A 25,912-nucleotide genomic window follows, 5' to 3' on the forward strand; every position below is an offset into this window, starting at 1 on the left:
GATGTCAGTCAGCTGTTGAAAGGCTCTGGCTAGTATTAGCCAGCTAGACGGATGATATAAGAAGCTAACATTAAACGGAGCCTACCTTAGGAGGAGCAAAAAAAGAGGCTACTAAGTTCTCATAATAACTTTGCTTTACAGAGGGTAGGCTTCTGAGATAGACAGTGATGTGGCACTCAGTGGTGAGGCTGAGGCAACCTACAATGCGTGCAGGAGGAAGCAGAGGAGATAGAGAGGTTAGTTCAGTGGTTCCAAAACTTGGGGTCGGGGCCTATCATGCCAAATATTGTCCCCCAGGCCAAAGTGTCCCCCCCTCTGCATCACAATGGGATTTGATAAACTCTTAGCGTCTGTTGCTATATTAACAGTGTGATGACCTAATGATTCAAACTTTGCAGATCATTATAGCCTAAATTACTTTTTTTTCATCATCGCTATGCGAACAAGGCTGATTTTCCGCAACAAAAAAGTTTTGTTTAGCTAAAATGAAAACATTACTTCGATCTACCTTGTTAACCAGGGATGCAAACTGGTGAGGGCCCCCCAATTTTTTTTTTGCACTGAAACATGCAAAAAATCCCTGCTGCAGGTTTTTAACTAATTACACAGCAAAGAATATGATCTAATGTACATGACAAGTCTCTGTGTGTAAAATAAAAAGTGGTTAATGTGAAACTAACTCACAGCTAAAAAATAGACAAAGAAAGCAGTCCAATGTTATTTGTTGCCTAGACTTTACTGCAAATGACACTCAAGTCTTGAGAAAAAACAATACAACAATATTGCAGTTAGTCATGAAAGCCTTTATAATATAACACTTGTGACCACACACATCTAAATATTCCACCTGGGAAAAACATCTTAAAGTAGAAATAGAATAAAACAAACAGCAATTCTATTTTTTGCTCGATTAAAGTATAGTGGCCACTATAGTAGACATTAATCAAGTGCAAAAGGCTACATGTGTGCAAAAATAACGTTCACCGAGTAAATAAATGTAATAATCCCCCCTCACACACACACCAGTGTTACTGTCAAGTTCAACACAACAAAGGCAATATCTTTGGGCAACACTACATATTGTTACATAGTATACTTTCTGCCTGTGGACATCTGTTCTACAATGTACCAACAGAGCATGATACCCTTTGTTGGAGATACTTGATCTCTTTTCTGGCAGAGAGCACACCTGGCATACCCCTTTTTATCCACTGTATTGAAAAGGTGAGAAAGGGGGGAAAGTGCGTAGTCACCATAGTGGCATCCAGTTTAAGCCAGGCCCAGCTCCAGCTACACTTGATCCCTGAATCCACTTGTTTAACAAGCAATGCCTCATTTACACCTAATTCTCTTATTCTGAAAACTAACCACATACTGTAGAGGGAAAACATTAATTCACAGATAGTAGTTAGTTAGTTAACGTTTCACACAGATTGCCAGGAGCCATCCCTGGTTAACATTACAACATGAAATCCATGTCTCGGAAATGGTAAAGATATTGTGTAATCTGCTTGACACAGTTATTTACCTTACAGATCACAAAGTTAACTAATTTCCACTCCATTCATATGTAAATCCATTTGATTCATACACTGGCTTGTCTGGCTGTTATGTTTTTATTTTAACCAGCCCTTTCCTTATCTACACTGAAATAGTATAACTTCAGTAGTCCTCTAATATGATTCCGTCTTTTCTATCTCGTATAGCTCATGAGTATACGCTTGTGGTGTACTATTGAGTACACAAATGCTCTGCAACAAAGCTTTGTTAGGATCCAACAAGCTTTCTATGCCCTTAACCTTGTTCTGAACACCTCCAAAACAAAGGTCATGTGGTTTGGTAAGAAGAATGCCCCTCTCCCCACAGGTGTGATTGCTACCTCTGAGGGTTAAGAGCTTGGAAGTATGGTTAGACGGTACACTGTCCTTCTCTCAGCATAAATCAAAGCTGCAGGCTAAAGTTAAATCTAGCCTTGGTTTCCTCTATCGTAGTCGCTCCTCTTTGACCCCAGCTGCCAAACTAACACTAATTCAGATGACCATCCTACCCATGATAGATTACGGAGATGCAATTTATAGATCGGCAGGTAAGGGGGTTCTAAATGTTCTTTACCATTCGGTCATCAGATTTGCCACCACTGCTCTCTGTACTCCTCTGTAAACTGGTCATCTCTGTTTACCCGTCGCAAGACCCACTGGTTGATGCTTATTTATAAAACCCTGTTAGGCCTCACTCCGCCCTATCTGAGATATCTACTGCAGCCCTCATCCTCCACATACAACACCCGTTCTGCCAGTCACATTCTGTTAAAGGTCCCCAAAGCACACACATCCCTGGGTCGCTCCTCTTTTCAGTTTGCTGCAGCTAGCGACTGGAACGAGCTGCAACAAACACTCAAACTGGACAGTTTTATCTCAATCTCCTCATTTAAAGACTCAATTATGCACACTTTACTGACAGTTGTGGCTGCTTTACGTGTGTATTGTTGTCTCTACCTTCTTGCCCTTTGTGCTGTTGTCTGTGCCCAAACATTTTTGTACCCTGTTTTGTGCTGCTGCCATGTTTTGTTGCTACCATGTTGTTGTCATGTGTTGCTGCCATGCTATGTTGTTGTCTCTCTTCATGTAGAGTTGTGTTGTCTCTCCTTTTGTGATGTGTATTTTGTCCCATATTTTTATGCCCTCGTCACCGCAGGAAGCCTTTTGATTTTTGGTAGGCTGACTTGCTGGTTAACTAAAGGTTAAATAAAAAGGAAATAAAAAAACTACATTCGCTACCAGTCAATTTTTTTTGAATACCTACTCATTCAAGGGTTTTTCTTTATTTTTACTATTTTCTACATTGTTGAATAATAGTGAAGACGTCAACCCATGAAATAACACATAGCATGTAGTCATGTAGTAACCAAAAAAGTGTTAAACAAATCAAAGTATATTGTATATTTGAGATTCATCAAATAGCCACCCTGTCACGACTTCCGCCGAAGTCTGTTCCTCTCCTTGTTCGGGCGGTGCTCGGCGGTCGACTTCGCCGGTCTTCTAGCCATTGCAGATCCACTTTTCATTTTCCATTGGTTTTGTCTTTGTTTCCCACACACCTGGTTTTCATTTCCCAATTACTGGTCATGTATTTAACCCTCTGTTTCCCCCATGTCTTTGTGTGTGATTGTTTATTGTTAAGGTCGGTATGTTTCCGTCTGTTTTTCCAGGTGCTGTTTCACCCGTGTATTGTGGCAACCGTTATTGTTCGCACATTGGTACAGTGCCTTGCGAAAGTATTCGGCCCCCTTGAACTTCGCGACCTTTTGCCACATTTCAGGCTTCAAACATAAAGATATAAAACTGTATTTTTTTGTGAAGAATCAACAACAAGTGGGACACAATCATGAAGTGGAACGACATTTATTGGATATTTCAAACGTTTTTAACAAATCAAAAACTGAAAAATTGGGCGTGCAAAATTATTCAGCCCCTTTACTTTCAGTGCAGCAAACTCTCTCCAGAAGTTCAGTGAGGATCTCTGAATGATCCAGACCTAAATGACTAATGATGATCCACCTGTGTGTAATCACGTCTCCGTATAAATGCACCTGCACTGTGATAGTCTCAGAGGTCCGTTAAAAGCGCAGAGAGCATCATGAAGAACAAGGAACACACCAGGCAGGTCTGAGATACTGTTGTGAAGAAGTTTAAAGCCGGATTTGGATACAAAACGATTTCCCAAGCTTTAAACATCCCAAGGAGCACTGTGCAAGCGATAATATTGAAATGGAAGGAGTATCAGACCACTGCAAATCTACCAAGACCTGGCCGTCCCTCTAAACGTTCAGCTCATACAAGGAGAAGACTGATCAGAGATGCAGCCAAGAGGCCCATGATCACTCTGGATGGACTGCAGAGATCTACAGCTGAGGTGGGAGACTCTGTCCATAGGACAACAATCAGTCGTATATTGCACAAATCTGGCCTTTATGGAAGAGTGGCAAGAAGAAAGCCATTTCTTAAAGATATCCATAAAAAGTGTTGTTTAAAGTTTGCCACAAGCCACCTGGGAGACACACCAAACATGTGGAAGAAGGTGCTCTGGTCAGATAAAACCAAAATTGAACTTTTTGGCAACAATGCAAAACGTTATGTTTGGCGTAAAAGCAACACAGCTCATCACACTGAACACACCATCCCCACTGTCAAACATGGTGGTGGCAGCATCATGGTTTGGGCCTGCTTTTCTTCAGCAGGGACAGGGAAGATGGTTAAAATTGATGGGAAGATGGAAGGAGCCAAATACAGGACCATTCTGGAAGAAAACCTGATGGAGTCTGCAAAAGACCTGAGACTTGGACAGAGATTTGTCTTCCAACAAGACAATGATCCAAAACATAAAGCAAAATCTACAATGGAATGGTTAAAAAATAAACATATCCAGGTGTTAGAATGGCCAAGTCAAAGTCCAGACCTGAATCCAATCGAGAATCTGTGGAAAGAACTGAAAACTGCTGTTCACAAATGCTCTCCATCCAACCTCACTGAGCTCGAGCTGTTTTGGAAGGAGGAATGGGAAAAAATGTCAGTCTCTCGATGTGCAAAACTGATAGAGACATACCCCAAGCGACTTACAGCTGTAATCGCAGCAAAAGGTGGCGCAACAAAGTATTAACTTAAGGGGGCTGAATAATTTTGCACGGCCAATTTTTCAGTTTTTGATTTGTTAAAAAAGTTTGAAATATCCAATAAATGTCGTTCCACTTCATGATTGTGTCCCACTTGTTGTTGATTCTTCACAAAAAATACAGTTTTATATCTTTATGTTTGAAGCCTGAAATGTGGCAAAAGGTCGCAAAGTTCAAGGGGGCCGAATACTTTCGCATGGCACTGTAAATAAAATAAATACAGTAGGGAAAGAGGTAGTTGTTTGGGATAAATTATAGGTGGGCTATGTACAGGTGCAGTAATCTGTGAGCTGCTCTGACAGTTGGTTCTTAAAGCTAGTGAGGGAGATAAGTGTTTCCAGTTTCAGAGATTTTTGTAGTTCGTTCCAGTCATTGGCAGCAGAGAACTGGAAGGAGAGGCGGCCAAAGAAAGAATTGGTTTAGGGGGTGACTAGAGAGATATACCTGCTGGAGAGTGTGCTACAGGTGGGAGATGCTATGGTGATCAGCGAGCTGGGATAAGGGGGGGGCCTAGCAGGGTCTTGTAGATGACATGGAGCCAGTGGGTTTGGCGATGAGTATGAAGCGAGGGCCAGCCAACGAGAGCGTACAGGTCGCAATGGTCGGTAGTATATGGGGCTTTGGTGACAAAACAGATTGCACTGTGATAGACTGCATCCAATTTGTTGAGTAGGGTATCGGAGGCTATTTTGTAAATGACATCGCCGAAGTCGAGGATTGGTACGATGGTCAGTTTTACAAGGGTATGTTTGGCAGCATGAGTGAAGGATGCTTTGTTGCGAAATAGGAAGCCAATTCTAGATTTAACTTTGGATTGGAGATGTTTGATATGGGTCTGGAAGGAGAGTTTACAGTCTAACCAGACACCTAAGTATTTGTAGTTGTCCACGTATTCTAAGTCAGAGCTGTCCAGAGTAGTGATTTTGGACAGGAGGGCAGGTGCAGGTAGCGATCGGTTGAAGAGCATGCATTTAGTTCTACTTGTATTTAAGAGCAATTGGAGGCCACGGAAGGAGAGTTGTATGGCATAGAAGCTTGCCTGGAGGGTTGTTAACACAGTGTCCAAAGAAGGGCCAGAAGTATACAGAATGGTGTCGTCTGCGTAGAGGTGGATTAGAGACTCACCAGCAGCAAGAGCGACCTCATTGATGTATACAGAGAAGAGAGTCGGTCCAAGAATTGAACCCTGTGGCACCCCCATAGAGACTGCCAGAGGTCCGGACAGCAGACCCTCCGATTTGACACACTGAACTCTATCAGAGAAGTAGTTGGTGAACCAGGCGAGGCAATCATTTGAGAAACCAAGGCTGTCGAGTCTGCCGATGAGGATGTGGTGATTGACAGAGTCGAAAGCCTTGGCCAGATCAATGAATACGGCTGCACAGTAATGTTTCTTATCGATGGCGGTTAAGATATCGTTTAGGACCTTGAGTGTGGCTGAGGTGCACCCATGACCAGCTCTGAAACCAGATTGCATAGCAGAGAAAGTACGGTGAGATTCGAAATCGTCGGTAATCTGTTTGTTGACTTGGCTTTTGAAGACCTTAGAAAGGCATGGTAGGATAGATATAGGTGTGTAGCAGTTTGGGTCAAGAGTGTGTCCCCCTTTGAAGAGGGGGATGACCGCAGCTGCTTTCCAATCTTTGGGAATCTCAGAGAGGTTGAACAGGCTAGTAATAGGGGTGGCAACAATTTCGGCAGATCATTTTAGAAAGAAAGGGTCCAGATCGTCTAGCCCGGCTGATTTGTAGGGGTTCAGATTTTGCAGCTCTTTCAGAACATCAGCTGACTGGATTTGGGAGAAGGAGAAATGGGGAAGGCTTGGGCGAGATGCTGTGGGGGGTGCAGTGCTGTTGACCGGGGTAGGAGTAGCCAGGTGGAAAGCATGGCCAGCCGTAGAAAAATGCTTATTGAAATTCTCAATTATGGTGGATTTATCAGTGGTGACAGTGTTTCCTATCTTCAGTGCAGTGGGCAGCTGGGAGGAGGTGTTCTTATTCTCCATGGACTTTACAGTGTCCCAGAACTTTTTTGAGTTAGTGTTGCAGGAAGCCTCCGAGCAGCGAGGAGACTGAACCCTCGGCAGGCAAGGTGGGCCATGTTTTTGACCCATTTTGTGTTTACCATTTCCTACAGACCAGGCTACCAGAATGTGAAGTCAGACGCATTGTCCCGACTGTATGACACAGAGGAGTGCCCCATGGAGCCCACTCCCATACTCCCCTCCTTGTGCCTGGTGGCTCCGGTAGTGTGAGAGCTGGACACGGACATTGAGCAGGTGTTACGTGCAGAGCCCGCTCCCCTCCAGTGTCCCGCTGGCGTCTGTACGTCCTGTCTGCTGTTCGTGACCGGTTTATCTATTGGGCCCACACATCACCCTTCTCTGATCATCCTGGGATCGGTCGGACAGTGCGCTGTTTGAGCGGGAGGTACTGGTGGCCTACCTTGGCTAATGACGTGAGGGTTTATGTGTCCTCCTGTTCGGTGTGCGCCCAGTGTAAGTCTCCTAGGCACCTGCTCAGAGGTAAGCTACACCCCTTACCCATTCCACAGCGGCCTTGGTCGCACCTGTCAGTGGATTTTCTGACTGATCTTCCACCTTCACAGGGTAACACCGCGATCCTAGTCGTTGTGGATCATTTCTCTAAGTCCTGTCGTCTCCTCCTTCTGCCCGGTCTCCCTACGGCCCTACAGACTGCGGAGGCTTTGTTTAGGCACGTCTTCCGGCACTACGGGGTGCCTGAGGATATAGTGTCTGATCGAGGTTCCCAGTTCACGTCTAGGGTCTGGAAGGCGTTCAAGGAACGTCTGGGGGTCTCGGTCAGCCTTACTTCAGGGTTTCACCCCGAGAGTAATGGGCAGGTGGAGAGTAAACCAGGATGTGGGCAGGTTTCTGCTGTCCCATTGCCAGGACCGGCCGGGGGAGTGGGCAGCGTTCGTGCCCTGGGCCAAGATGGCACAGAACTCGCTTAGCCACTCCTCCACTAACCTCTCTCCCTTCCAGTGCATACTGGGGTACCAGCCGGTTCTGGCGCCTTGGCATCAGAGTCAGACCGAGGCTCCTGCAGTGGACGACTGGTTCAGACGCATAGAGGAGACATGGGAAGCTGTCCGTGTCTGTGTTCACCGTGTCAAAAAGAGAATGCAGACCGCCACCGCAGTGTGGTGTTCACACCGGGGGACCGGGTCTGGCTCTCGACCCGAAACCTGCCCCTCCGCCTGCCCTGACGGAAGCTGGGTCTGCGGTTTGTGGGGCCATTTAAAGTCCTGAGGAGAGTGAACAAGGTTTGTTATATGTTACAGCTTCCCCCCGATTACCGCATTAACCCCACAGGTCCAGGAATGGCTGAAGAATTGCAACATTTGCCTAGAACTAACACTACAGATAGCAATACTGGGTGATTTGAAAAGCCATAGTCAATCAATCAACAATGTAATAATTATTTTAGCAATTTTTTTTATTTTTTTTATTTTTCCTGTGTTCATTGACTACACCTCAGTGGTCAACACTATTGTGCCCACAAAGCTCATCACTAAGCTAAGGACCTTGGGACTAAAGACCTCCCTTTGCAACTGGATCATGGACTTCCTGATGGGCAGCCCCCAGGTGGTAAGGGTAGGAAACAACACATCTGCCACGCTGATCCTCAACACAGGTGCCCCTCAGGGGTGCATGCTTAGTCCCTTCCTGTTCTCCATGTACATACATGACTGCATGGCCAGGCAAGACTCCAACACCATCATTAAGTTTGCTGACGACACAACAGTAGTAGGCCTGATCACCGACAACGATGAGACAGCCTATAGGGAGGAGGTCAAATACTTGGCACTGTGGTGCCAGGACAACAACCTCTCCCTCAATGTGAGCAAGACAAAGGAGCTGATTGTGGACTACAGGGAAAGGAGGGCCGAACAGGCAAAAAGTCATACAGCTGCACTATTGAGAGCATACTGACCGGTTGCATCACAGCCTGGTTTGGCAACTGCTCGGCATCTGCCAAAAGGCACTACAAAAGGGTAGTGCATATGGCCCAGTACATCACTGTTGCCAAGCTTCCTACCATCCATGACCTATAGACTAGGCGGTGTCAGAGGAAGAACCAAAAAATTGTCAGACTCCAGTCACCCAAGTCATAGACTGTTCTCTCTGCTACCACATGGCAAGCGTTACAGGAGCATCAAGTCTAGGACCAAAAGGACTGCTGAATTATTCAAATGGCCAACTGGACTATTTGAATTGACACACACCCCCCTCCCTTTGTCACACCTGTCTTTGTTTTTACACTGCTGCTAATTTATCTATATATAGATACTTTACCCCTACCAACATATAAAAAATAACTTGACTAACCTGTACATTGACTTGGTACCAGTACCCCCTGTATATAGCCTCATTATTGTTATTTATTTTACTATTTTTACTATTTTCACTTTTACGATCTTTGTCCCCATGTGCAGTTGCAAACCGTAGTCTGTATTTTTTATGGTGGTTTTGGAGCAGTGGCTTCTTCCTTCATGAGCGGCCTTTCAGGTTATGTCGATATAGGACTCGTTTTACTGTGGATATAGATACGTTTGTACCTGTTTCCTCCAGCATCTTCACAAGGTCCTTTGCTGTTGTTCTGGGATTGATTTGCACACTTCACACCAAAGTAAATGAATCTCTAGGAGACAGAACGCGTCTCCTTCCTGAGCGGTGTGACTGCTGCGTGGTCCCATGGTGTTTATACTTGTGTACTATTTTTTGAACAGATGAACATGGTACCTTCAGGCATTTGGAAATTGCTCCCAAGGATGAACCAGACTTGTGGAAGTCCACAATTTCTTTCTGAGGTCTTGGCGGATTTCTTTTGATTTTCCCATGATGTCAAGCAAAGAGGCACCGAGTTTGAAGGTAGGCCTTGAAATACATCCACAGGCACACCTCCAATTTACTCAAATGATGTCAATTAGCCCATCAGAAGCTTCTAAAGCCATGACATTATTTTCTGGAATTTTCCAAGCTATTTAAAGGCACAGTCAACTTAGTGTATGTAAACTTCTAACGCACTGGAATTGGGATACAGTGAATTTTAAGTGAAATAATCTGTCTGTAAACAATTGTTGGAAAAATTACTTGTCATGCACAACCGACTTGCCAAAACTATAGTTTGTTAATTAAATGAAAAACAGATCTTTGTGTTGTGGGATTTAAAATACAGCTTCATGTCTACAGTCCTGTGTGGTGACCAAGGCCTACCTTCAGGAATTCTTCCTTCATGACCCGATGGAGGGCTTTACAGGTCTCCATAAAAATCTTGGACACAGTGCACACAATCCTGTACTGGAATCTGTGGGATTCTTCATGAAAAAGACAAACATTTAGAAAACAAAACAATCATGTAAAATTGTTATGATATAGGCCTACACACCCATTGCCAAAAAATTGTCTCATCTTGGAGTCCTGCATTCTGATGAGTCTCACCATCCCCAGCAGGAAATCAAATGTGTCTGAGGTCATCCGCTGCAGCTCCCTGAACCCTGTCCTATCATGCATCTATTATCGGGGGTGGAGCCTATAGGTGAAGGCAGAGCACAATGTAGCCCTATTAGAGCTAAATATCCTGAATCAGATCATTCTATTTACATGCAACAATAATTCTTATGAATTTGTATTGGTGCTACAGCCATAACAACAACAAAACAATAACAACCCTTCATTGGTTATGTAAGTGATATTAGGACATACTACATGCACTGTATGAAAAACATCAATTAGTACCCTAGCTAGCTGTGCTGATTGGGCATTACTTTCCTCCAACTCTCTCTGCAGAACATACAACCCAAACTGTCCTCGTCTCACCAACCATGGCCTCACCCAAATGTCTTATTTTTCTGGCCAGCTGCTCTTCACTGTCAAACTCCATATTTGTTTTGCCACTGTCTGGCTCGTGACAAACTCCTGTTTTGTTTTCGTGCTATAGCATGGTATCGAGAATCCTCGGGACCAAGTGAAGAATCTTGTAGTATGTGACACCCAGTCTGTGACAGATCATTTAGTGTGCGCACCACTATGTTGGCAAGACAAAAAATTACAGGAAAGACAGTAATTTACTAAGAGACGCTCAGCGATATTTTGTGTAGTGTTCACCCGGCTTTAGAAGGGTTCTATGTTAGAACCCTTCTTGCCTTACAAAGAATCCTTCTTGCCTTCCAAACTATAGGCAAATATCCCTTAATTCCAAAAGTGTTTTTTCAGATGAAAACTATTCTTGGTAGAACTCCATCCCTTTGCAAATAATCATTTTGGAACCCTTTTTTCTAAGAGTGTACAAGCCATACATACCGGCCATACCTTTAAAACAGGATTGTAACTAATTGTAGGGTGTTTTTCCAATGTTGTTGATCATAGCGGTACAAATTCTCATTAAGTCTGCAGTATATAATTTGTGACCCAATATGAAGAGAATGTTGAAATTTCCATGTCCCAGGTAGCTGGGTTATACTGTAATGATCACTTGACCTGTGTTTGCATTATGTTTGAGTTTGACAGCTAACACATGCAGAATGTGATTGTTGTTTAGCTCTGGTGTTCTGGAGGGTGAGACAAGGGCGGGACAGGGGCGGAACGGGAGGTTAGATATCGTCACGCATCCTCGGCCTAGAAAAGAAACTCCAACACACTGGAGTGTTCTTGATGAAGTTATATTGGGACTGAAACATTGGAGAAAAGATCCATTAAATCTGTGGAGCATTAAAACCTGTTACGGCTTGGGGTTCCGCTAGCGGAACATTTCGACAACATCCAGTGAAATTGCAGAGCGCAAAATTCATTGTTTTTTAAATTCGAAATATTAAACTTTCATACAATCACACATGCAATACATCAAATTAAAGCTACACTTGTTGTTAATCCAGGCAACGTGTCAGATTTCAGAAAGGCTTTATGGCGAAAGCAAACCATGCGATTATCTGAGGATAGCACCCCACAAAACAAACACATGACATTCATAAACATCACCAACAGTCCTTTTGTTCAATAAATTCTATCGTTATATTCCCAAAATGTCAATTTATTTGGCGCGCTTGATTCAGAAAAACACCGGTTCCAACTCGACCACCATGACTACAAATAATCTAATACATACCTGTAAACTTATTTCAAAAACGTTTCTAATCCAACTTTAGGTATTTTTAAATGTAAATAATCAATCAAATTTAAGACGGAATAAACTGTGTTCAATTGCCGCTAAAATGAAAGTGTAGCGAGTTTAGTTCGCGCGCACCAAATAAAAAAAGGACACCAGGCTAGACCCTCGTTCTGAACAACCGTACTTCTTCTTTTCTCTAAAGAAAAACATCAACAAATGTCTAAAGACGGTTGACATCTAGTGGAAGCAATAGGAACTACAACCAATTGCCACAGAAATCTAGGTTCCCATAGAAAACGCATGGAAACCACAGTTACCTAAAATGTTTTTATCCTGGATGGATTTTCTCAGGTTTTCGCCTGCCATATCAGTTGTGTTATACTCACAGACATTATTATAACGGTTTTACAAACTTTAGTGTTTTCTATCTAAATCTAATTATATGTATATCCTAGCTTCTGGGCCTGAGTAGCAGGCAGTTTACTTTGGGCATGCTTTTCATCTGGACGTGAAAATACTGCCCCCTAGCCCGAAGAGGTTTTAAAGATCACCCGTGTGTTGGGGTTTCTTTTCTACTCAGCTTACCGTTTTTCTCCTTGCATCTGGTAGAATGATAGGTGTGTGAGTTATAATATAAATCCAACATTACAAACCTCCCCCTTTTAGAAATGTATTCCGGAAGCTTCTGTCTCATGGAGAGAAAGAAAAGGATGACGTCCTCTCCCTGGAGGAGATCCTGGCCAAGAGCTCGGTGCCCGGGGAGAAGAAACCTCCCCAGGCCGTCGGGACCCTCCAACGAACAGGAAAGGCCAAACTGAGGGCCCTGAGAGAGGCCATGTACCATAGCACTGAGCACGGCCATGTGGACATCACCATAGACATCCGCAGTTTAGGTCAGAGTTAACATGCACTCACCCCGCGCCAAACACTATATGTCAAACACTTTAAAAAAGTGCGGCAATCATCACCTATCAAAATAATGCTAATGCACTGCCATCATACAGTATAGTAGACATTCACTGATTAGGTGAGTCCATGGACTGTACAAGACCACCATAGATATCCACAACTGAGGGCCAATGGAAAAACTGCCCACCACTCCATATACACCACAGACAGCAACAGCTGCACTTTAAGCTCATCCATCACCATTATAGAGTGAGGCAGGCATGGTCAGTGCTTTAGCCATTTTTGATCTAATTGCTTTTCCTGCTGGTGTAGTAGCTAGCAGCTACAGTATTTACTTTTTTGTTATTTATTGATTGCTGCTGGTCTTCCCAGGTGTCCCCTGGACCCTGCACACTTGGCTGGAGTCTCTGCGCACCTGTTTCCTGCAGCACCGGCGCCCACTGATCCAGGGTCTGCTCAAGGACTTCAGCTGCATCCAGGAGGAAGAGTACACTGCGGAGCTCATCACCCATGGCCTGCCACTTATGTTCCAGATCCTCCATGCCAGCAAGGTGATGTGATTGTGTGTCCTCCCCAATTTAAGGCTCTGGAATTCCCTGTCCACCGTGGTCATGTTCATTAGGGACCAAACAGAAGAAAACAGACTGAAACAGGGAAGGACTACGTGGACTTTTCCAATAAGAAACTATTTTTTCATTTTTAGTTTCCAAAATGTTTTATAAAAAATGTTTCCGTTTTGTGTCCATGTGACCAGGAAAAATTCCAGTCACTAGTTCTGTGCAGTCTGACTTTTTCCTGTAGGTCACGTGGCCAGGAAAAACTTAGGGTCCTACCTCCTTTCATGGCACATGTTTCTATTAACATTTCTTGTTTTTCTTACCCATCACTTGCTTTTTTACAGTACAAATTCCAATATTGTCCTGTTGCAAGTCTGTCTCAATCATTTACTTTCTGACTTTTCTTAATTTGCATCTTCGTATGATATATTTTTTCCCAATGTACATTACCAGTCAAAAGTTTGGACACACCAACTCATTCAAGGGTTTTTCTTTCTTTTTACTATTTTCTACATTGTAAGAATACCAAGTCCATATTTTGTCAAGAACTGCTCAAATAAGCAAAGAGAAACGACAGTCCAATTGAGATGGTTTGGGATGAGTTGGACCGTAGAGTGAAGGAAAAGCAGCCAACAAGTGCTCAGCATATGTGGGAACTCCTTCAAGACTGTTGGAAAAGCATTCCAGGTGAAGCTGGTTGAGAGAATGCCAAGAGTGTGCAATGCTGTCATCAAGGCAAAGGTTAGCTACTTTGAAGAATGTCAAATATAAAATGTGTTTTGATTTGTTTAGCACTTTTTTTTGGTTACTACATGATTCCATGTGTGTTATTTCATAATTTTGATATCTTCACTATTATTCTACAATGTCGAATATAGTAAAAATAAAGAAAAACCCTTGAGTGATTAGGTGTGTTCAAACATTTGACTGGTATTGTATGTAGCAGCTTTGATATGTTCTTCAATCTGTATCATTATATTCATGCATGAATTGCAAAACATTCACCGCTATGGCCTTCTATTTAAAACTTCTTGTGACTCCCAAACCCGCATGCTGGAGCGTAGACTAATTAGCATAACGCAACGGCATAACGCCTGAACCTAATTAGCATAACGCAACGGACATAAATATCCCTAGAAAATATTCCTATTCATGAATATCACAAATGAAATATATTGAGACACAGCTTAGCCTTTTGTTAATCACCCTGTCATCTCAGATTTTCAAAATATGCTTTACAGCCAAAGCTAGACAAGCATTTGTGTAAATTTATCGATAGCCTAGCATAGCATTATGCCTTATGCAGCAGGTAACCTTGTCACGAAAATCAGAAAAGCAATCAAATTAAATTGTTTACCTTTGATGAACTTCAGATGTTTTCACTCACGAGACTCCCAGGTAGACAGCCAAAGTTCATTTTTTCCCTAAATATTATTTTTGTAGGCGAAATAGCTCCGTTTGTTCTTCACGTTTGGCTGAGAAATCGACCGGAAATTGCAGTCACGAAAACTGCGATATCGACAGAAACATGGCAAACGTTTTTTATAATCAATCCTCAAGGTGTTTTTCTAATATCTATTCGATAATATATCCGTCGGGACAATTAGTTTTTCAGTAGGACCGATTGGAGTAATGGCTACCTCTGTATTTTACACGAGAATCTCTCTCGGAGCAACCATGTGACCACTTACGCAATGTGGCCGCCTACGGCTATTCTTCAACAGCAATGCGTAAAACTACGTCACAATGCTGTAGACACCTTGGGGAATACGTAAAAAGCGTAAGCTCGTTGATGGCATATTCACAGCTGAATAGGGACTCATTGGAACGCAGCGCTTTCAAAACCTGGGGCACTTCCGGATTGGATTTTTCTCAGGCTTTCGCCTGCAACATCAGTTCTGTTATACTCACAGACAATATCTTTACAGTTTTGGAAACGTTAGAGTTTTCTATCCAAAGCTGTCAATTATATGCATATTCTAGCATCTTGACAAAATATCCCATTTAAAACAGGAACGTTTTTTTTCCAAAAATGAAAATACTGCCCCTAGAGTTGCAACAGGTTTTAATAACTCTTCTTACAGCAGTACATAACTGCCCTTTTTCCAAACATTTCCCATGTCCATTTATGTCTTCTCATCTCCCTCTTTGCCTGGCCTGCAGAATGAGGTGATCAGCCAGCTGTCTGTGATTTTCTCCCAGTGCTATGGGCCCTTCCCTATCCCCAAACTCACTGAGATCAGGAGGAAGCAGACCTCGAGACTTGGTGAGCAAAGGAAGGTGTTGCTCCTGAGTGGAAACGGTTTGCACCCACGCCATGCATGTTCAGAAAGGCAGCAGAAGCAGCCGTTACTTGCCTCCCTCTTTGTGTTTGTGGTGCCTCTAAAATGTGCTTAAATGTGATGGGATGGAGGAGTGGCCCTATAGAAATTGCAATAATAATTTGTCTTCATTCATCATTAACAGTGTAGAATGAAATGGAAGCTTGAAAACTAGAGCTTGAAAATGATTGTTCTGCTATACTGTACGTTGGCAGTTGAAGTTGTATTCCACACATTTGTGTTTGTGTCTCTAGCACCATCGAGAGTGCATATAGATTTTGAATTATCGATGGGCTGGTGTTGATGTGTTCTAGTTACTTGACCTTGATCTAATATGTTCAGCGTTGTTAATAAAAGTCAGCATTTGCTACAATGTAATTTTGTAATTACAACTATAGAGATAAATATAACACAGTGTTAAAAGTGGACAAATGTTGTAATTATCCTTCACTTCTTTCAGACCCCCACTTCCTCAACAACAAGGAGATGTCTGATGTAACATTTCTGGTGGAAGAAAAACCCTTCTATGCACATAAAGTCCTGTTATTTACTGCTTCAGCCAGGTGATGAAAAATGCTTGAACATGATAATCTGTGAAATACTTGTATGTTGGAATTGAACAATAAAACATTTTTATTAAAAAAAATGAGAAAAATAATGCTTGAACAATTAGAATGCCCCCAAACTATTTTTTCTAACAATGTTTTTTCAGAGGTGGTTATAAATCAATTATTTCACGTGCATGTTAGGTTATATATGTTCATAAGAGTGACAAAGACATGTCATATGCAAAAATTGGTGGGTAAACGCTGATCGTTGGCGGTGAATAAAGTAACGCTCCCTATACTTTCAATGCATTTTTCTGCAAAAGATGCTCATGCAAAATAGAAGAAGGTGTTTACCAGTACAGCACTGGTCTCATGTCACTAATGCAGACTACGACATGCTCCTTTTGTTTTCTGACAACTTGTCTTCCCCACCTTTCTTTAATTATTTCATACAGGTTTAAATCCCTGCTCCAAAACAGACCAGCAGCAGAGAACACCTACATTGAGATCAGTCATGTCAAGTACAACATATTCCAGGTAGCCTACTGTATGTACTACTGTAACTAGGTTGCAGTAAATGGGTTAATAGTAATGTGTTCATAGTTCAACTGGGATTCGCACCACAGGAAAAACAAATGTAAAACTCCGGAGCTTTCTATATTTTTGAAATGCTATAGGGTGACATACTGTATATAAGTATTACCCTACCAGTACCAGTAATTCAGTTAGGCTGTTCTTAATGTGTTGAGAGGCTTGAGTCATAACAACATTCCTCTTTTACAGTTGGTCATGCAGTACCTGTATTGTGGAGGCACTGAGTCCTTGCACATCATGAATACTGAGATTATGGAGGTAAGAATTACTTTTTTTAATATATATTTTATTTCAATGACAATGCAGCCATACTTGTCACACAATAATTCTCAAACAATTACACTGACAGAGCAGGTTTGCAAATCATACATACTGTACATACTGTGCCATGATTATTATCTATGCGTCTAAATTGCAAAATTACATTTTGTTTTGTGTTTTGTATTACCGATTTTGTGAATGACACTTAAATAAAATACACTATATATACAAAAGTATGCGGACACCCAATAAAATTAGTGGATTCAGCTATTTCAGCCACACCAGTTGCTGACAGGTGTATAAAATCGAGCACACAGTCATTCATTCTCCATATACAAACATTAGCAGTAAAATGGCCTTACTGAAGAGCTCTGTGACTTTCAACGTGGCACCGTCATAGGATGCACCTTTCCAACAAGTATTTTTGTAAAATGTCTGCCCTGCTAGAGCTGCACCGGTCAACTGTATGTGCGGTTATTTTAAAGTGGAAACGTCTAGGAGCAACAACGGCTCAGCCGCATAGTAGTAGGCCACACAAGCTCACAGAACGAGACTGAAGTGTGTAGTGTGTAAAAATCATCTGTCCTCGGTTGCAACACTCATTACAGAGTTCCAAACTATCTCTGGACGCAACTGTTAGTCGGGAGCTTCATGAAATGTGTTTCCATGGGCGAGCAGCCACATACAAGCCTAAGATCATCATGCGCAATGCCAAGCGTCGGCTGGAGTGGTGTAAATTTGGATTTGCCGGATGCAAGGAGAACGCTACCTGCCCTAATGCATAGTGCCAACTGTAAAGTTTGGTGGAGGAGGAATAATAGCATGGGATGGTTTTTCATTGTTCTGGCTAGGCCCCATAGTTCCAGTGAAGGGAAATACAATGGCATTCTATATGATTCTGTCCTTCAAACATTGTAACAACAGTTTGGGGATGGCCCTTCCCTGTTTCAGCATGGCAACGCCCTGTGCACAAAGCGAGGTTCATTACAAAAATGTTTTTTGAGATCGGTGTGGAAGAACTTGACTGGCCTGCACAGAACTCTGACCTCAACCCCATCAAACATTTTTTTCATGTCATTACCCAGAAAGTCCAACCAACTTCTCACTGTGTGTGTTTCTGCTCTCTTTTCCCTCTCTTCCACAGCTTCTGTCTGCAGCAAAATTCTTTCAACTAGAGGCCCTTCAACGACACTGTGAGATTATCTGCTCCAAGAACATTGCCGTGGAAACCTGTGTAGACATCTACAAACACGCTAAGGTGAGAGGAAATGGGAACAAGCCAACGTATACCGTTCAAAATGTTTTCTAAAATGAGTTGAAATTGAAAAAACATTTGGTGTTCACAGGTGTATTAGTTTGTTTAAAAACTGCACAGGACCAAGGGAAACATTTTTTAATTTAAATTGAGTCATAAGTCATTAAAGTCATAAATGTCCAAATTAATGTGGTTGGAGGCAAGTGATTCTTTAATCTCACCTGTGATAAGTGTCAGGTGCCTACAGGATAAAAATTGCCATTCAACCAGTTTCAAAAGGAGAAGACAGAATATTTTGCTCCATTGCACATTTTAAAATTGTACATTTGTAACACATGAAGCTGTGGAAGAATAAAAGGTGCTAAGTTGAACCTAAAGGGTTCTTCGGTTTGTCCCCTTAGGGGACCCCTTTTTGGTGCAATGTAAAACCCTTTGCAGAGGGTTCTAGCTAAAACCTTGTACACCCAAGTACTTCTCTGCAGCTGCCACTACAAAGTACACTGCTCAAAAAATAAAGGGAACACTAAAATAACACATCCTAGATGTGAATGAATGAAATATTCTTATTAAATACTTTTCTTTACATAGTTGAAGGTGCTGACAACAAAATCACACAAAAAATATCAATGGAAATCAAATTTATCAACCCATGGAGGTCTGGATTTGGAGTCACACTCAAAATTAAAGTGGAAAACCACACTACAGACTGATCCAACTTTGATTTAATGTCCTTAAAACAAGTCAAATGTAGGCTCAGTAGTGTGTGTGGCCTCCACGTGCCTGTATGACCTCCTTACAACGCCTGGGCATGCTCCTGATGAGGTGGCGGATGGTCTCCTGAGGGATCTCCTCCCAGACCTGGACTAAAGCATCCACCAACTCCTGGACATTCTGTGGTGCAACGTGGCGTTGGTGGATGGAGCGAGACATGATGTCCCAGATGTGCTCAATTGGATTCAGGTCTGGGGAACGGGCGGGCCTGTCCATAGCATCAATGCCTTCCTATTGCAGGAACTGCTCACACACTCCAGCCACATGAGGTCTAACATTGTCTTGCATTAGGAGGAACCCAGGGCCAACCGCACCAGCATATGGTCTCACAAGAGGTCGGAGGATCTCATCTCGGTACCTAATGGCAGTCAGGCTACCTCTGGCGAGCACATGAAATGCCACCCCACACCATGACTGACTGACCCACCGCCAAACCGGTCATGCTGGAGGATGTTGCAGGCATCAGAATGTTCTCCACGGCGTCTCCAGACTCTGTCACATCTGTCACATGTGCTCAGTGTGAACCTGCTTTCATCTGTGAAGAGCACAGGGCGCCAGTGGCAAATTTGCCAATCTTGGTGTTCTCTGGCAAATGCCAAACATCCTGCACAGTGTTGGGCTGTAAGCACAACCCTCACCTGTGGACGTCGGGCCCTCATACCACCCTCATGGAGTCTGTTTCTGACTGTTTGAGCAGACACATAAACATTTGTGGCCTGCTGGAGGTCATTTTGCAGGGTGCTCCTCCTGCCACAAAGGCGGAGGTAACGGTCCTGCTGCTGGGTTGTTGCCCTCCTACGGCTTCCTCCAAGTCTCCTGATGTACTGGCCTGTCTCCTGGTAGCGCCTCCATGCTCTGGACACTATGCTGACAGATACAACAAACCAAAACTTTTTTTTACCTTTATTTTACTAGGCAAGTCAGTTAAGAACAAATTCTTATTTTCAATGACGGCCTAGGAACAGTGGGTTAACTGCCTGTTCAGGGGCAGAATGACAGAATCACCTTGTCAGCTCGGGGATTTGAACTTGCAACCTTTCAGTTACTAGTCCAATGCTCTAACCACTAGGCTACCCTGCCACTTGTGTGGGGTTGTAGACTCCGTCTCATGCTACCACTAGAGTGAAAGCACCGCCAGCATTCAAAAGTGACCAAAACATCAGCCAGGAAGCATAGGAACTGAGAAGTGGTCTGTGGTCACCACCTGCAGAACCACTCCTTTTTTTGGGGGTGTCTTGCTAAATGCCTATAATTTCCACCTGTTGTCTATTCCATTTGCACAACAGCATGTGAAATGTATTGTCAATCAGTGTTGCTTCCTAAGTGGACAGTTTGATTTCAAAGAAGTGTGATTGACTTGGAGTTACATTGTGTTGTTTAAGTGTTCCCTTTATTTTTTTTGAGCAGTGTATATTTTCTGTGATTTACATTCCATTTCTGCAGGACGGTTGATAACCATGGCAATGAATGCTAAGAAGCCAACATTACTGAAACACAAATTCGTATCACTCTGTATTATCCAAGGCCTACTACTCCTCCTACTCACCCTTGAACCAAGGCCTACTACTCCTCCTACTCACCCTTGAACCATCACCCTATACTCTCTTCACTGACTCAGCATATGACACCTTCTGTTCTACTCTGACCCTGGCAATCTCAATCTCTCTCATACCGGACACTTCTGATCCCCAGCAACATGGACACCCCCACAATTGAGACACAGTTTTTACACCAATACTACACATTCCTTTGTCCCATGCCCTCCTGCACACTTGACACATCTCTGCATTTCCCTCCTACACACTGCTGCAACAAATGTATACACATTGTGAAAGCCCTTCAAGGTACAATGTTTTTGTTATAATGTCTTCATTTAACTTTTAGTGACATCACAAAATAGACATTAATCTTCCACATTCCATCTCTCATCATTACCAACATTCGGAGGATGAAAAATATTGTCCCGGTGTCCATTGTTTGATGTTGAAGTTCTTGGACCTCTTTATAAGGCACATAGACATGCAACTAGGCCCCAAAGTGAGTCGTCTGCTGCCTATGGTTTATGATCGAGTGAGGTGTCATTAAACCCCCACATCCATCCCTCTTCCCCTCTGCGGGAGAGAGGGAGAGCGCTGTAGAGCTGATACATTGTAACCTGATCCTTTGGATCCTCACAGGATAGTCATGACAACCAGCACGGGTTATTTTACACCACTGGCCCTCTCCATTTTGTGAACTGCTTGTGTCGTGAATTACGTGTCATTCCATTTTCGACGACACATTCCAGGTAAATAACCCACACAGAACGTGACTTTTCCAGTCATGTTTGGTTTCACTGCAATCAACTGGTTTGTTTGTAACACAATCAAACCTGATGGGCCATTTCGCGGGACGTATTGACTGATTTGAAGACAACAAGTCATGACATCATTGTGCACCAATGATTTGCCTGCTGTTTCGTTGATTAACTGTCTTTTAACCCAATGATCACTGATCGTCTTGAAATCTAGCTGGGTAGATAGCCAATGAGCTGAGCTAAACGGCAATAGGCCATGTTTTTGTGTTGCAAGACGAACTCATGTAGTAAGCTCCAGCGTAAAGTGAGTCATTCGCTATTGAAGTTTCATACCGGAAGGAGAAACACATATTACGCATTGCATTGTTTGGTAAACGCGATTCAGCTGTTTATATATATCAATCATTATGGCGACTAAGTCAGGGAAAGCTAAATCTAAGTCTAGATATACAGATGTACACACAATTTTAGAATAAATTGATTGGGAAGGTGAGGCAGAGATTGTTGTAGGACAATTCATTTAGCGATTGTAGAGGAATATTTTTTGAAAGGGAGAGGACATCGTTTTGGACTGGTAGGTTCTTATCATGTTAATGCCCTTGTTTGAAATTAATAACATAAGATATCATTTGTGATTTCAAGTACATTTTAGAAGCAATATATGAACATGTAATGTCATGAAATGTGAGATGCGTGTGTCTGCCGCCCCACCCCAACCCACATGAAATAGCCTATTTGAGGCTGTTGAGGGGAGGGCAGGCCCACACAACAATGGCCAAAGTGAAATGGAGACAGTAGATACAGCTGGTCTGTTGTAATATAATAAAGACAGTAGATCTAGCTGGTCTGTCATAATATAATAGAGACAGTAGATCGAGCTGAAATGTCATAATATAAAAGAGACAGTAGATCTAGCAGGTCATAATAATGTATTCAGCCTTATGTTCCCTGTACTCTCTATATATATATATCTGTTTATTATACCTGTTGATAGAGGGCTCATATGTGAAACTATTCTAACTGAACATTTTCTTTCACAGTGACACTGACTCCTAATGGGAGTCTTATCCGGTGTCATGTGTGAATTTAAGTATGCTCTCTCTAATTCTCTCTTTCTCTCGGAGGAGGACCTGAGCTCTAGGACCATGCGTCGGGACTACCTGGCATGATGACTACTTGCTGTCCCCAGTCCACCTGGCCTTGCCGCTGTTCCAGTTTCAACTGTTCTCCCTGCGCCTTTGGAGCCCTAAACTGTTCATTTTTACTCTTGAGGTGCTGTCCTGTTGCACCCTCTACAACCACTGTGATCTCCACCCGGCACAGCCAGAAGAGGACTGGCCACCCCTCATAGCCTGGTTCCTCTCTAGGTTTCTTCCTAGGTTTTTTGCCTTTCTAGGGAGTTTTTCCTAGCCACCGTGCTTCTACACCTGCATTACTTGCTGTTTGGGGTTTTAGGCTGGGGCTATATAAATAGATTTGATTTGATAGAGGACTGAGGGTCTTACAAATATTGAAAGTGTGTAAATAGTTACCCATGTTATTTTGTGAATGTATATATTTATATATTTTATTTAAATCAATAATAATTTTTTTCCCATTTATTTATTTTTTCATTTATTTTTCTCAATTTTTGGGGGGAGTGGTTGTTAGAATACCATTTTGTTATTTTGTATATAGTTATTTGTTTCAAAATGGATACCTTCACCAATTTGGCCACTTGGGGAACATTTGGGCTACTTGTGTGGGAGACCTGGGTGACTTCATGATAAATGTCATGTGGCACACTCATTTTGGTTATCATTCTGAAACTTTTCACAAGTACTGTTGCCCTCTCATATTTTGCACTGAAATTGCCCCCATCATCCTATCTGAATGTTTGTTTTATCTAATTCATTTTAAAGATGATACAAAAATAAAAATAAAAAACGTATTGTTTTTTTCATTGTTTTATCTAAACCAGATCTATTGTGTTATATTCTCCTACATTCAATTCACATTTCCACAAACTTCAGAGTGTTTTCTTTCAAATGGTACCAAGAATATGCATATCCTTGGTTTTGTGCCTGAGCTACAGGCTGTTAGATTTGGGTATGTCTTCAAGCGGAAAATGCACAAAGTAGGGGGGGAGCTCTAAGAGGTTTTAAACCGCTGTATAACACTTCTATTTTTATGAATGTTTAATTTGACTATTTCTGTATTTTGAATTTGGCGCTCTGCAATTTCCCGGACGGTCGTGTCCCACCTGCCCATAAGAAGTTAACCTGTTATGGCTGCAACCCTTTGTTCTCAATTTCCGCCTGAAGACATGCCCAAATCTAACTGCTTGTAGCTCAGCCCCAGAGGCAAGGATATGCATATTCTTGGTATCATTTGAGTGGAAACATTCTGAAGTTTGTGGAAATGTTAATTGAATGTAGGAGAATATAACACAGTAGATCTGGTAGAAGAAAAGAGAAAAAGAGCATACGTTTTCTGTTTTTTATTGTTGTAGTATCATCTTTCACATGTACAGTGCCTTGCGAAAGTATTCGGCCCCCTTGAACTTTGCGACCTTTTGCCACATTTCAGGCTTCAAACATAAAGATATAAAACTTTATTTTTTTTGTGAAGAATCAACAACAAGTGGGACACAACCATGAAGTGGAACGACATTTATTGGATATTTCAAACTTTTTTAACAAATCAAAAACTGAAAAATTGGGCGTGCAAAATTATTCAGCCCCTTTTACTTTCAGTGCAGCAAACTCTCTCCAGAAGTTCAGTGAGGATCTCTGAATGATCCAATGTTGACCTAAATGACTAATGATGATAAATACAATCCACCTGTGTGTAATCAAGTCTCCGTATAAATGCACCTGCACTGTGATAGTCTCAGAGGTCCGTTAAAAGCGCAGAGAGCATCATGAAGAACAAGGAACACACCAGGCAGGTACTGTTGTGAAGAAGTTTAAAGCCGGATTTGGATACAAAAAGATTTCCCAAGCTTTAAACATCCCAAGGAGCACTGTGCAAGCGATAATATTGAAATGGAACGAGTATCAGACCACTGCAAATCTACCAAGACCTGGCCGTCCCTCTAAACTTTCAGCTCATACAAGGAGAATACTGATCAGAGATGCAGCCAAGAGGCCCATGATCACTCTGGATGAACTGCAGAGATCTACAGCTGAGGTGGGAGACTCTGTCCATAGGACAACAATCAGTCGTATATTGCACAAATCTGGCCTTTATGGAAGAGTGGCAAGAAGAAAGCCATTTCTTAAAGATATCCATAAAAGTGTCGGTTAAAGTTTGCCACAAGCCACCTGGGAGACACACCAAACGTGGAAGAAGGTGCTCTGGTCAGATGAAACCAAAATGGAACTTTTTGGCAACAATGCAAAACGTTATGTTTGGCGTAAAAGCAACACACCATCCCCACTGTCAAACATGGTGGTGGCAGCATCATGGTTTGGGTCTGCTTTTCTTCAGCAGGGACAGGGAAGATGGTTAAAATTGATGGGAAGATGGATGGAGCCAAATACAGGACCATTCTGGAAGAAAACCTGATGGAGTCTGCAAAAGACCTGAGACTGGGACGGAGATTTGTCTTCCAACAAGACAATGATCCAAAACATAAAGCAAAATCTACAATGGAATGGTTCAAAAATAAACATATCCAGGTGTTAGAATGGCCAAGTCAAAGTCCAGACCTGAATCCAATCGAGAATCTGTGGAAAGAACTGAAAACTGCTGTTCACAAATGCTCTCCATCCAACCTCACTGAGCTCGAGCTGTTTTGCAAGGAGGAATGGGAAAAAATGTCAGTCTCTCGATGTGCAAAACTGATAGAGACATACCCCAAGCGACTTACAGCTGTAATCGCAGCAAAAGGTGGCGCTACAAAGTATTAACTTAAGGGGGCTGAATAATTTTGCACGCCCAATTTTTCAGTTTTTGATTTGTTAAAAAAGTTTGAAATATCCAATAAATGTCGTTCCACTTCATGATCACTTGTTGTTGATTCTTCACAAAAAAATAAAGTTTTATATCTTTATGTTTGAAGCCTGAAATGTGGCAAAAGGTCGCAAAGTTCAAGGGGGCCGAATACTTTCGCAAGGCACTGTATATATTTGTATATTTCATAAAACGGCATTAGCACTTACCCGTCCAGAAGTACGTGGTCCAATCCAGGAACTGTGGTCCAATCCTGTCCTTGCAGAAACAGCTCCTCAGTTCGTTTGAATGATAACACTCCAAGATTCCTCAAACAAAAAATCTGTCTCACTTTCACTTTTACTTTAGAGTTTAACTTCGCTTTACATGAAGTATTCGCCAGGATATCTTCAATGAAATCGTTGAAACTACAACTTTCCGAAATACAGCTGCACGTAAAAAGCCTTTACAGCAACTCCTCTGATCGTCAAAGCGAAAATGGAGTTCCCTGCGCGTGCGATTACAACCAAGGAATTGTGGTCCAACCCAAAACCATTACATACTGGCGTTTAACTCAGCTCATTGGCTATCTACCCAGCTAGATTTCAAGAAGATCAGTGGTCATTGGGCATAACTATAGTCAATCAATGAAGCTTCGCTAAAATTATTGGTGCGTCAGGTAGTCA

At 42.4% G+C, this 25,912-nt stretch overlaps 1 protein-coding gene across 4 annotated transcripts in view; it reads left to right on the forward strand.

Moving 5' to 3' along the window:
- LOC110500296 (ankyrin repeat- and BTB/POZ domain-containing protein 3-A) overlaps window positions 1-25,912 on the forward strand; it is a 206,469-nt gene that overhangs the window by 175,210 nt on the left and 5,347 nt on the right. For 2 of the 4 annotated variants that reach the window (XM_021577600.3, XM_090214345.1), the window contains 7 exons: window positions 12,466-12,692; window positions 13,081-13,259; window positions 15,429-15,531; window positions 16,047-16,149; window positions 16,590-16,671; window positions 16,918-16,986; window positions 18,134-18,247. In XM_021577600.3, the coding sequence (XP_021433275.3) occupies window positions 12,466-12,692; window positions 13,081-13,259; window positions 15,429-15,531; window positions 16,047-16,149; window positions 16,590-16,671; window positions 16,918-16,986; window positions 18,134-18,247 (877 nt within the window). Of the gene's footprint in view, window positions 1-12,465; window positions 12,693-13,080; window positions 13,260-15,428; window positions 15,532-16,046; window positions 16,150-16,589; window positions 16,672-16,917; window positions 16,987-18,133; window positions 18,248-22,435; window positions 22,903-25,912 lie in introns of those variants that run through there. The other 2 variants (XM_090214343.1, XM_090214344.1) reach the window with 2 other exon arrangements.

The sequence above is a fragment of the Oncorhynchus mykiss genome, chromosome 21 (genome assembly GCF_057628025.1).
Source record: "Oncorhynchus mykiss isolate SJ-2025 chromosome 21, ASM5762802v1, whole genome shotgun sequence".
Classification (NCBI taxonomy): Eukaryota; Metazoa; Chordata; class Actinopteri; order Salmoniformes; family Salmonidae; genus Oncorhynchus; species Oncorhynchus mykiss.